The sequence below is a fragment of the Bos indicus genome, chromosome 6, assembly GCF_029378745.1.
Source record: "Bos indicus isolate NIAB-ARS_2022 breed Sahiwal x Tharparkar chromosome 6, NIAB-ARS_B.indTharparkar_mat_pri_1.0, whole genome shotgun sequence".
Taxonomy (NCBI): domain Eukaryota; kingdom Metazoa; phylum Chordata; class Mammalia; order Artiodactyla; family Bovidae; genus Bos; species Bos indicus.
Window position 1 is genome coordinate 115,139,861 of NC_091765.1, and position 13,227 is coordinate 115,153,087.

Sequence of the window (13,227 nt, forward strand, 5' to 3'; positions counted from 1 at the left end):
GGCTCCACGGAGGGCCAGCCGGGTTGCACTCGCGTGTGAGTCCCGATGCTGGCTCGGTTTGTGGAAGCAGGAAGTCACCACAGGTCTTCTAGCCCCCGCTTTTTCTTTTTTAACCAATAGCCAACACATCTGCTCATCATTAGCTTTGCTTGCCAGCTTTTCTTTCCCCTTCTCTAGTTTATCAGTTTACTGGGTTTGGTTTTTTTTAAATTAGAACAATTACACATGCATTTCTAATTTGTTATAATGAGCATGGTTGCTTTTGAAATTAAATCATCCAGCAAAGAGGTGACCCGGGATTGGGGAGGAAAGAGACCCCTATTCAATGCCTGTATGACTTTGCCCCAGAATTCCTTGGTGGCTCATACAGTAAAGAATCCGCCTGCAGTGCAGGAGACCTGGGTTCAATCCTTGAGTTGGGAAGATCCCCTGGAGAACCCCATGGACAGAGGAGACTGGCGGGCTACAGTCCATGGGGTCGCAAAGGGTCGGACACGACGAAGCAGCTGAGCACACATGTGCATCAGCCAGAATCCAAAGAACAGGGTCCAGAATATGCTCCGGGGAGGCCGTGGGTCGTGGTCGCCAAGGAGGCACGGCTCTGGGCTCAAGGCCTCCTCTGGACTTACAGGGCAAGCAGTGGGTCCTCACTTCTGAGGCCAAGGCTCTCCCAGGGACTGCCTGAGAACCAGGCACCCTCGGGAGGGAATTCAGGGGAGGATGTTCCCCAGGCCAGTCTGCCTGGTCTGATCCGAAGACCCCACTGCGCCTCTGACGCCACCAGGTCACATGGCCTGTGTCCGTGTGTCCTGCCTGCAGAGCTAGCCGGGCCTTCAGGGCAGCTACCCTCTCGTGCACACCATGTCGTGGGTACCCTTGACTTTGAAGGGAGAGACGCAGAGAGGGGAGCATGCTCACAGGAGGGAAGCTGACGAAACTGACCCGGGCCAGGCACTAAGCTAAGAGCCCCCCAGGGCATCACCTCAGTCCGCCCTGGACCCCGAGGGTGAAACAAGGTCAGGCCGTTGGCGACTGGTGGAGACACACTTGGCGCAGGGAGGCCGGCCCCCGTGTGCGCCCTCAACCTCTGCGAGAGCGGACGTCCCTGAATTAATGCCCACCCCCCGATGCGCTCACATGCCATGGGCTCCTCTCCACTTGGGGAGATTCTCCCAGCAAGTCCCAGCCGAGGACTGAGTCCAAACTCTGCTCTCCTCTACTCGCTCCTTCAGCTCTTGGGAGTCAAGGGGCCAGCTTCCAAATCCACTTGGCTTTTACGAGCATGTGCGCACAGGCAAGTGGCTCCCATCCGGGGCAGAGCATCTTGGTCTGTGAAGAGGGAACACGAGGCAGCCGGCCCGCGGGCGCTGCCGTGAGGAGCAGCGACTGACCTCATGGGTCCAGGGCCTGCACCGTGCCCCACGAGCTCCTCTCCCCGGTCTCAATCCCTGGAATCGGACACGAAACAGGCTGCTGTGTGTTCCTTCTGGGAGAAGTTCAGAGGCCATCAGCCGCCTGGGGACGCGGGCCCTGGGGGTCTGCCCTCCATGACCTCCTTGCCCAGGCCAGGACCATGCTCCGGTGTAGACCGTGTCCACAGCTGACCCCAGTGACGGCACCATGGCCAGGCTGGACGGCTCACCTGGCTTCTCATCGGGCCGCCAAGCTGCTGTCTGAGAATCCCAATGAACAGCTGTGGAGGACATGGTGCGTGGGCAGCGCATGGGGGCCCTGGACGGCCCAGGACAGGGACCCAGGAAGGTGGGGCGTGGGGGCCTAGAGGGTCATAGGGACCCAGGAAGGCGGGGCGTGGGGGCCTAGAGGGTCATAGGGACCCAGGAAGGCGGGACATGAGGGCCTGGACGGTCACAGGGACCCAGGAAAGTGGAGTGTGGGGGGCATGGAGGGTCACAGGGACCCAGGAAGGCAGCCATACTGGGCCAGGGGCACGCAGGAAGTGTCTGAAGGGAGACGCGTTAGAACAGATTCCCAGAGCCACAGAGTGGACCTGCTCCCCGGACTGGAGGCCCCACTGGCTCAGGGGTTCTTGGTCAGGCCCAGTTTGCCCCTCCAGGGTATCTGGCACCATCAGGAGATAGTCTGGGGTCGTCACAATTCAGGAGTGTTGTTGGCATCTTAGTGAGCAGAGGCCTGGGTGCTGCTGGGGCCCCCCAAATCACACAGCTCTAACAGCCACAGGGGAGAGCCTTGTTCCAGCTCCTGCACCCTCTGCTTCCCTCCTGAATCCTCACACTCAGCGCCCACCCTTAACTTCTCCTGGACGACCTTCCTTGCCATCAGAGATCTGCCCACAGTATTAACAGACCTGGGCCAGCGCCTGTGAGGGGTCCTATGAGGTGCCTGCGCTGGGGCCGTGGTGGGGGGCACAGAACAGAAACTCTCGGGGGCAGTCCTAGCCTGCACAGCCCAAGCTGCTCCATAACCAGTGTTTCTGCCGCTCCGTGATCATGAAGAACTCCCAAGAGATGCCGGTAGCTGGACGCTGCAGGCCAGGAAGGCCCGCTCCCCGCTTCCCTCACGGGTTCCTCTCTCACGAATCGTCATCCCCATAAACCTCCAGGCCCAGGAAAAACATTCCGACCCAGGTATCAATTTCTGGTGTGCTCTGATTTCCAAGTATGTTTGCGTTTTAACAAGTTATGAATAAGCGTCAGTAGCTCAGTAGTGTCCGACTCTTTGCGACCCCATGTACTGTAACCCACCAGGGCCCTCTGTCCACGGAATTCTCCAGGCCAGAATACTGGAGTGAGTTAGCCTTTCCCTTCTCCAGGGGATCCTCCCGACCCAGGGATCGAACATGGTCTCCCGCCTTGCAGGCAGATTCTTTACCAGCTTAGCCACCAGGGAAGCCTAAGTTACGAATACTTCAGGCAGAGACGAGCTCTGAGCTGTCCAAGTCTGGACACCAGCCACACAGGGCAGGGGAAAGGGATGGGCTCAGGGCTCAGCTGTATCGCTGGTCCCGGCAGCAGAGGCCCGAGAGGACGCGGCGGTGCGGGAATCAGGAGCAACTCCTGAGAAAAGCAACTTCCGAGACAAACACGTACCTGACAGTCGTTTATGGCTTCAAAGTCGCTTTTCCCTGAGCGCTTCTCTCGACTGAGCTTCTGGTGGCTCTCACGGAGCAGGTAGCAGACCAGCCACTCGTATGCCGCCAGCGGGACTTCAGAGTGAGAGACGGAGAGACCCGTGAGTGCAGGGCGTCTCCCCCTGCCGCGGCCCAGCCTCATGCTGAGTGAGACGGGTCCCACCCGCCTCCCACCCCTCCGTGGTGGTCAGGCTGAGACAGGCAAAGGGGGAGGGCGTTTCCTGGCTCTGCTGTGAGGCCGGCCCTAGTTCTACACGGTTCTAGCAACCACAGAGTCCACGAGTCATGGAGCCCCTTCTGGGGTTGTTGCTGTTCAGTCAGTAAGTTGTGTCTAATTCTTTGCATCCCCATGGCTCCTCCATCCTCCACTGTCTCCCGGAGTTGACTCAAACTCATGTCCATCCAGTCGGTGATGCCATCCAACCATCTCATCCTCTGTCACCCACTTCTCCTCCTGCCTTCCATCTTTCCCAGCATCAGGGTCTTTTCAAATTAGTCAGCTCTTTGCATCAGGTGGCCAATGTATTGGAGCTTCCACTTCAGCATCAGTCCTTCCAATGAAAATTCAGGACTGATCTCCTTTAGGATGGACTGGTTGGATCTCCTTGGTGTGCAAGGGACTCTCAAGAGTCTTCTCCAGCACCACAGTTAAAAAGCAGCAATTCTTCGATGCTCAGCCTTCTTTGTGGTCCTTTGAGGGTAACCACCTCATCCACCATGAGGATGCAGAGTCCGGATGAAACTCAGACCTGCACGATATCAGGGCGACTTTCTGGCAGGTGGTGGACAAGTGGCGCCCCGTCCACCTGGGGGGCCAGGCCCCGGGCCCTGGGCCACACCTCAGGCCTCCTCCTCCGGCTCTTAAGGGGAGAGGAGAGGAAGCTGCTGACAGGGGTGTGGATGGACAGGGACCGGCTGGAAGGGGCTGGAGGGAGACCCCCATCTTCCCAGCCCAGCCCAGTGCTGTGCCTACATCTGTGGGTCCTTCTGTCTTCACATCTCACTGGTTCCAAGGGCTTGGGTGACTGAGAACACCCAGCCCGGCAGGGCTGTTCCTGCGTCCTCCAGTGAGGACCAGGGGACAAGGAGGCACGCAGGCACACATCGAGGGAGCAGGGGGTGGGGGTGGGGTCTGAGCTGGCTGCGAGGCTCTGGGTCCACACTCTCATCCCCTCCCCAGGCAGAGGGCCCATGCCTGAGGGACCCACAGCTGCTCTGGGCTCTGGACCCCCAGGACCGACCTGGGGGCACTGGGCCTGGACCCAGAGGCTGGACACAGGGGCCCTGGGATTTCCCTCCGTGTGGCACAGCCTGTTCCCTGGGAGGACATCCCATGGTACCCACTGCTGCAGACTTCCAACCGCTTCGTGCTGCCGTATCTGTTAACAAACCGCGCAGCACAGCTGAGCTCTTCATTAACGAGCACACGCTCCATCTCAGGCCTGAGGAGTCAAGGGCTCAGAGGCTGCAAGCAGCCTGACCAGCTCACACAGCACGTGTGAGCCTAGCAAGGCAGGCTGGGGGTGCGGAAGCTGACACAGGGCACCCCTCCCAGAGTTCTGCCAAGTATGGTGGCTGGAATGGGGCCCCCAAAGTCACGTCCATGTCCCGACCCCCTGAACCTGTGAACGTGCTCTCACTTGGACAAAGTGTCTTTGCAGAGAGGGCTGCTGCTGCTGCTGCTAAGTCGCTTCAGTCGTGTCCGACTCTGTGCGACCCCATAGACAGCAGCCCACCAGGCTCCCCCGTCCCTGGGATTCTCCAGGCAAGAACACTGGAGTGGGTTGCCATTTCCTTCTCCAATGCATGAAAGTGAAAAGTGAAAGTGAAGTCGCTCAGTAGTGTCCAACTCTTCGCAACCCCATGGACGGCAGCCCACCAGGGTCCTCTGTCCATGGGATTTTCCAGGCAAGAGTACTGGAGTGGGGTGCCATTGCCTTCTGCAGAGAGGGCACTTCCTCCTAATACCGTACGGGGAAATGGAGGATCAGAGAGGGTAAGCATCTAGTCCGAGGTCACACAGCTGACTCCAGAGCCTGAGCCGTTTCTCTGAACACAAGATGAACGCACCCCGACCGCCCTGTGACCCTCTGACCCACACAGCGGTCAGAGCAGCCAGCCCACTGAGTGTTAGTGGCTCAGTGGTGTCCGACTCTTTGCGACCCCATAGACTGTGGCCCACCAGGCTCCTGTGTCCATGGGGATTCTTCAGGCAAGCATGCTGCGGTGGGTTGCCATTTCCTTCTCCAGGGGCTCTTCCCAACCCAGGGATTGGACCCCAGTCTTCGGAATTGTAGGCAGATTCTTCACCGTCTTAGCCCCCAGGAGAGCCCAGCCAACCCTCTGCACTCCAATTATCTAATATTTTTGTGAGTGAGGAGCCAACGAGAGGAAAGAACTGGGTCTCACGTGATCACGTGATGTGCGGCTCCCCAGCGCTCAGGCCCATTTGTTAAACGCATCCTCGGCACACACGCACCCACAGCACATAAATCAGGCAGCGGGCGGAGAGCCGCCCTGCCCCTCCCGCTCCAAATAAACCTTCTAATTCCTGAAGGGGAAAAAAAAAAATCTCCTGACCTTGCAAACAGGCCTCGCTCAACCCTGGAAAGGTCCCGAGTGTCCCGTCCTGCAGAGCCCCAGGGTCACACGTCACTCGTGGGACTTCTACCAAAGATGCAGCTGAGGCCCGGCCCCGAGGTCTTGGGTTTAAATGATCAAGCACCCTGAGGATGAAGGGAGGGCCGTGAGCTTCGGGCTCCCTTCTCCCCGTGGAGAACGTCGTCAGGGTTGCTTCCACGCCAAGCCTCTTCTGCCAGATGAGTTTTGCTTGTGCTCTTCCCTCCAGAAGATGTTTTCACTTGGTTGGAACGAGTGAAAATTAGAGCACTCGCAGGAAAAACAGATGACGCTGCCCTGGCACCCTTCCTGCTGCTGTGCACACAGCAGCTTCTGCGTTCACAGTGCTGGTGAGAAGGGCGGGGGGCGGGTGTGTGTGGCAGGCCTGGGTGGGGGTGGGGGGTGGACACAGCAGGCCCGGGGGCACAGCAGGCCCCGTGACACATCCAAGAGCTGGCCGACCACGTGTTTACGCTCTGATTTTACCATGGGGGACGGCTTTGAGGAGGGGGACATTCCGGTGGGGTGGACGTTACTAGAATGATGAGGTCATTTCCTGGGCTTCCTAGAGCAACATCTGGGGGCTCCAGAACCATCAGAAAGACCTTTGGGGGTGTCCCAGCATCATCCCAGCTCTCTAAAAAGAGAGGTGAAAAGGTGTACTGTCAGAAAAGCTGTAGCAAAGGGTGGTGAGGGAGCCGAAGCAGCGACGAGCAGAAGCGCCTCTGCTTGAAGCTGTCGATGAAAATGGAGGAACGACCCGCTGGTAAGTGGGCCCGGTCCGGGTCCGACGCTCTCTCTGGCCACGGGCGTGGACTGGGCGGCCGAAGCTCCTCTCCTGGAGACCTGGGCAGCGGCGCGGCTTGGCAGGGCCACACACACACCCCCACAGCCCACAGCCGGGGATGCTGTGCTGGGTCACGTGCCCTTCAGGTGCGTGGAGGCGGCTCCTTCATCCAGAGGACCGCGGGCGATGCGCACACTCTAAGCCAGGTGCCCTCCCGCCACGCCGAAGGCTCTTTGCTAACAGTGTTTGGGGGTGCGTAACGGCGTTTCGACAGTGATTTCTGTGATGAAAACTGCGGCTGGCACAGGGTGGGGTGCCCGCATGTTGCGGGCCGGTCCCGAGCCCTGTGCGGAGCCGAGCGCTGTGCCGGTTACACCCACGTGTCCCCACCCGCCTCACCAGCCAGCACAGGCGGTGCTGTCCCAGTCCGCGGCGAGGCAGGACGATGGGGGACGCGCCCAAAGCCCCGCAGCTGGCGCGGGTCCAGCAACAGGCCCAGCACCCTCCATCTCTGGCAGCTGGGCTGCCTTTCCAGCTCCTGGGTGACCGGCCAGAGGGTCAGCTTCTGCCCACCTATGGGGGAGGGAGGGCAGCGTGTGCCTGGGGGTTGGGTGGGACCACAGAAGAGGGCCCCGAGGTGCTTGGCCACAGGGGTTCTTGGGGGGCAGAGGGACACACGCTCACTGAATCCCACAAAGCGGACGGTGAGGACTTTGTAGGGCTCCGCTGTGGCGTGAAGCTGCTATTGTGGACACAGGATTTGACAGAAAGACGCGTGGGCCCTTGGGGGAGGAAGGTGCATCCTTCAGACATCATTAACTTGCAGTAGCGAGGGGAGGGGCTGTAACCACCCCTGCTCTTTCTGTGACCTCTCTCCTTGACCACTCACTGTGAAGCCGGGAGAGGGGGGCAGGTGGGAGCCGGGACTCCAGGGAGGGGGGAGCAAGCTCCCTTCTCTCCATTGCTGGCGTCAGCACCTGACACAGGGAGGTGTCCGCGGATGAATCACCATTGAATGAATGAGGTGGCAAAGCAACAGGCTGCTTCCCGCCGGGCACAGCGCACCTGGAGACAGGGAAGGGCGTGTATTTACCTGAGGAGTCCAACAAGTCCTCGGGGCTGGAGCCCTCGAACCTCCTGCCAAGGATGTCTGCATAGCCATCCAGAAAGTCCACGGTCTTCAGGGGGCTCTCGATGCGGGCACCACCTAGGGGCACAGCCGGTGACTCCAGGGAGAGCCAAGGACCCCCCACCCCAGGGCGTGTCTGGAAGACGAATCCCCCTCCCCCACACCGCCACCTGCCCCGGCCTGTCACTTCAGACGCCGGTCCAGCCCCATCTGATCAATGTTTCCTGCCCGTGAACACAGGCTCCAGCCTGGCGGAAGAGCCGCCCGGGGCCTGGGGACGCCCCAGGACCGGCCGCCTCACCGGGGCCCCGGCGGGCCAGCAGGCCGAGCAGGTAGCGGCTGGTCTGCTGCAGCAGGACGCTGTTGTCGCCTTCGTACGTGCAGTTGGGGTCGTTGTCGTCTCTGAGGTCGCCCAGACGGTTCACTGCGAGGGGGTGTGCGCATCACTGGGGTGCGGGCGGGAGAGATGGCCCCACCCCTGCCATCTGGGACTCTGAGGCCAGGTCCCAGGCCCGGCCTGACGGGACGAAGCACTTCCTGCCCTCTCCAGGTGCAGCTCCACCCCCCGCCAGCGGCGTGCCCTACCCGTCTGGCTGCTCCCTCTTCAAGGACAGACTGGGAGCACCCCAAGTTTCCCGGGAAGCCCTGTGCTGCACTCAGGAAGCACCCACTGCCACCAGCGACACATCACCCCCACGAGCCTCACGGATCACCTGCAAAGCTCGCTCTGGGAGGCCACTGACAGAGCGGGCCGTCTGGGAGGGTGCCCGCCTTCCTCGTACAACTAAAGGCACCCTTCTCTGTACACAAGACGTCAAATATCTGAAGACAACGCTTCTTTTTCTCTTGCCTTTCCTACCAGTGAAATAACCCAATTCCTTCGCAGATTTCATAAAGGATTCTTCCCAGACCCTCCCCACCTAGGTCTTCGGTGTACTAATAGAATGTTCTCCAGATGTGAGGCTGAGATGGGAGAATGGGTAGGACCCCTAACTTCTCACACTCTCATACTGCTGTGAACAGCCCAAGAGGGTGTGAAGGTGCTCTGTAGCAGGTATGAGGCTTCTGGTCGCCTATGACACCCTGACCGTCTTCCACTGACTGGCTGCCCCATGCCACAGTTAGAGCACTGAACGTGAATACCTGAGAGCGACCTTAGAGAGACGACTAGAAACTGATATTTAAATCTAGATTAAAGGGCTTTACATTTATCCCTGAGTTTGGCCCCACTGGCTTCAGCCCAGAAGGAATTATGTGATGGTACTTGATTCAGTCATTTCTGCTGTCTGCGGGCTGCATGATTCAAGCTCCTCATTCTAAACTATTTATAGCGTCTCTATGAGCTATAACAACAAACAAAAACTACAAAGAACAGTGCACAGAAGACAAAACACACGGGTGAGGAACTTCTGTGGCGCCGTGGTTACCCACACGTCAGAACAGAGAGCGGAGAAACTGAGGGCTCCCCCCCACACGAGGAGGAACCGGGACGCATCTTCACCAAAAGCTCACGGCTATCTACAGAGTGTCGCCGAGATGCTCAGACTCAATCAGGGGCTACAAGGCTGCAGAGGAATAAGCTGTCAGGGCAGGTCTCTGCCAATTCCACTGGCGTCTCACCTGAGTCACCAGACTTTACCCATCGGTGACTGAAGGTCAGCACATGGGAAGTTAGGCAGGTGAGCTGCAAATAATAAGCAGGACTATAATAATAACGGGTTTTTCTGATGGCTCAGACGGCAAAGAAACTGCCTGCCATGCAGGAGACCGGGTTTGATCCCTGCATCGGGAAAACCCCCTGGAGAAGAGCATGGAAACCCACTCCGGTATTCTTGCCTGGAGAATCCCATGGACAGAGGAGCCTGGCAGGCTCCAGTCCAAGAGTTGGACACGACGGGTTGACTAACACTTTCACTCTCATAATAATAATAATAGACCAGAGTAACGGGGCACAGGCCGCCTGCCCCACATTGTCTAAAGCCTTCAAGCGTATTCATTCACTCACTCGCTGCAAGAACCTCTGTCGTGCCATGCTCTCATCAGCCCCATCTTATGGAGAAGAACACCAAGGAGCGGTGTGCGGGGGCAGCTTGCCCTCAGATACGCAACCAGCGGCCAGCAGAGGCAGAGACAGAGGACACAGGATCTGGGCCTGGCCTGTGGGTCACCTGCCCTGTGCACCACCCACCAGCTGCTCAAACAGCCGCCGGTGCCAACAGAAGTGAACGCCAAGTCTCATAGTGCTTCATGGGAACAAAACGTGCCAGGGTACTGCCAAGTCATCAACCAGAAAGTTCCAACTCAGACGAATGCACGATAAGCTCCCTTCCGTTCTGGTTTCCAGTCTCCACGCTGCCTCGTGACCCCCAGGTTTCGGCCAAGGAGCATCAGGTGGCAGGGAACCGAGGGATGAGACGAGGGCAGGGCCCGGCCAACCTGCTCTGGAAAGTTCCAGACGGTAAATGTTTTAGGCTCTGCCGAGACATCTCAGCTCTGCAGGGGGAGCAGGAACACGGCCACAGGAAGTGTGTCAACGAGTGGTCACAGCCGGGCGCCGATAAATCACTATTTGCAAAAATCTTTATCCACAGAAAAAGCCTTTGGCCCAAAGGCTGTTGTGTGCTGACCCCTGGCCGTGTGCTGACCCCTGGTCGTGTGTTGATCCTGGTCGTGTGCTGACCCCTGGCCGTGAGTTGACCCCTGGTTGGTTGTGTGCTGACCCCTGGTCGTGTGCTGACCCCTGGTCTTGAGTTGACCCCTGTTGGTCGTGCATTGACCCCTGGCCATGTGCTAAACCCTGGTCGTGCGCTAACTCCTGGCCGTGTGCTGACCCCTGGTTGGTCGTACGCTGACCCCTGGTTGGTCGTACGCTGACCCCTGGCCGTGCGCTGATCCCAGTCATATGCTGACCCCTGGTCGTGCGCTGACCCCTGGTTGGTCCTGTGCTGACCCTTGGCCGTGCGCTGACCCCTGGTCATGCGCTGATCCCTGGTTGGTCGTGCGCTGACCCCTTGTCATGTGCTGACCCCTGGCTGTGCACTGATCCAGGTCATATGCTGACCCCTGGCTGTGTGCTGACCCCTGGCCGGTCATGCGCTGACCCCTGGCTGTGTGCTGACCCCTGGCCGGTCATGCGCTGACCCCTGGCTGTGTGCTGACCCCTGGTTGGTCGTCCGCTGACCCCTGGTCGTGCGCTGATCCCTGGTTGGTCATGCGTTGACCCCTGGCTGTGTGCTGACCCCTGGCCGTGCGCTGATCCCGGTCATACGCTGACCCCTGGTCGTGCGCTGATCCCTGGCCGGTCATGCGCTAACCCCTGGCCGTGTGCTGACCCCTGGTTGGTCGTGCGCTGACCCCTGGCCATGTGCTGACCCCTGGTCTTGAGTTGACCCCTGTTGGTCGTGCACTGACCCCTGGCCATGTGCTAAACCCTGGTCGTGCGCTAACTCCTGGCCGTGTGCTGACCCCTGGTTGGTCGTACGCTGACCCCGGGCCGTGCGCTGATCCCAGTCATATGCTGACCCCTGGTCGTGCGCTGACCCCTGGTTGGTCCTGTGCTGACCCCTGGCCGTGCGCTGATCCCTGGTTGGATGTGCGCTGACCCCTTGTCATGTGGTGACCCCTGGCTGTGCACTGATCCAGGTCATATGCTGACCCCTGGCTGTGCGCTGACCCCTGGCCGTGTGCTGACCCCTGGTTGGTTGTCCGCTGACCCCTGGTCGTGCGCTGATCCCTGGTTGGTCATGCGTTGACCCCTGGCCGTGCGCTGATCCCTGGCCGGTCATGCGCTGACCCCTGGCTGTGTGCTGACCCCTGGTTGGTCGTGCGCTGACCCCTAAGTCACATGGTAGGGATGAGGACAGAAACCAGCTCACGTATCTCTGAGACCTACTGGCCAGGTAGCCGTGTCCTCCACATGCCTCGCGGCACTCCTGGATCCCCCGCTGGGCCGTCCACGAGGCCAGGGGCTTGCCGGCAGACGACAAGGCGTGGATCTCGCGTCCCAGCTCGGCCTTGGGAGGGAGAGAAGCCAACAAGATCAGGGGAAGAGAGGCTCCGACCCCGGAGGGCAGGGGACAGTCCAAGCTCAGCCTCAAAGACCTACACCCCTCCAGTCTGACCCTAGGTGGCTGACAACTGCAATAGCAGGAACCCAGTTTTAGCTTAAGAAACAGGACTCATCTACACATGCATACCCTGCGGTCTAGCCACACAGCTTCCTCGCACTGAAGATAAACCACCGCGGCGGCTCAGTGGGTGAACCCTGGTGGGTAGGCTGATCTGGGAGGAACACGCGTCATGACTCCGTTTATATGAAGTTCACAGCGCGAGCCTGAGCAACAGCTGTTTAAGCTCCCGTCGTTCATGGGGAGACGAGGAGGAACCCCAAGGGATGGGACTGACACGGCGCCGACACGCTGCCCACACGCTGCCCCCAGGGGAGAGGGTGGGGGGCAGCCCCAGAGGGCTACAAAGCCCTGGCCACTCAGGGCCCCCTGTGCAGGCCCGGCTCAGGGTCCCTAGCTTTAACACATCTAGTAAGCATTCTTTCTCTTCAACATGATCCTCAGTAACAACAGATACAATACAGACACGCCGGCACACACACCTGTTGCATAGGGTGATGTGCTTTTGCAGCATTTTCAGCTTCACAGAAGCGCTACCTTGTAACCCATGCCTGGGTTAACTACTTTTTCTGAGCTTCAGGAAAAAAAAAATAGATCATGGTGACACTTGAAAACATTGTTAACAGGACAATTCCATTGTCAGCTGGCAAAACTTCAGTGACTCATGTTTGAGGGAAAAAAAAAATGCATTAGCTCCACATTCCTGATGAAACAGTCCTTGGGGTCACGTCAGCCTGACTGTGCGGCTGGCTGTGCACCCTGCCAGCCCCCCACCCCTTCACCCTCCGCCTCCTGACGCCTGGGTGTCTATGCTGGATATTCCAAAATGTGCTAATTCGATACAGGCTTTTCAGGGCGTGGTTGGTAAGCCCGCCCTCTGTAGCATTTCTGATGAATTTTCAGATGCACTTGCGCTGTGACTTTTCGCAATGCCCAGGAGGCAGAGTGAAGCAGGAAAAAAATCAACACGTGAGGCGTCCACACACAGAAATGAGCAGAAGACCCTTTCTGTGCACAGGGGCTGATCTCAGCAGGTCTGCACGCTCGCATCTGGCACAAAGCCACGCCTGTCAGCTCACATCCAGTCAGCTGGACGCAGACCTTTTGTGGGGTTGTTTACCAAAGGATCAGAACCGTGAAATCCACGGAGGGGGCCGGTAATGTGGATTTTGCAAAAGCATCCTGTTCTCCAGAAGAGAACAACAGCTGAACTCACAGACAGGAACCAGGAGCCGTGTCAGCATGTCCTTGAGAATGGGGGATGCGGACACGTGCCGAAAAGGCCCCCGTCCCCTCGACGGGCTCGGGAGGACACGGCCCAGGGGTCAAGTCGGACGAGCCTGCGTCATCCCTGCAGATCCACACACCCATGTTGTTTTGAAAGAAAGGCTGAGCCCGCCCTGTTCAAACCCAGTGAGATTTAAATGAGGATGAACGCTGCAGAGAAAAAGCAGGG

General features: G+C 59.0%; 1 protein-coding gene across 7 annotated transcripts in view; it reads right to left on the reverse strand.

Moving 5' to 3' along the window:
- Window positions 1-13,227, reverse strand: part of ACOX3 (acyl-CoA oxidase 3, pristanoyl) — a 49,329-nt gene that overhangs the window by 7,853 nt on the left and 28,249 nt on the right. For 4 of the 7 annotated variants that reach the window (XR_011567313.1, XR_011567312.1, XM_070791880.1 and 1 more), the window contains exons 11-14: window positions 11,537-11,657; window positions 7,946-8,068; window positions 7,609-7,722; window positions 3,069-3,184 (exon numbers count right to left, since the gene is read on the reverse strand). Coding sequence is in view for 4 of the 7 variants with exons in the window: in XM_070791880.1 (XP_070647981.1) it covers window positions 3,069-3,184; window positions 7,609-7,722; window positions 7,946-8,068; window positions 11,537-11,657 (474 nt within the window). In the remaining 3 variants the exon portion in view is untranslated. The other 3 variants (XR_011567314.1, XM_070791884.1, XM_070791883.1) reach the window with 3 other exon arrangements.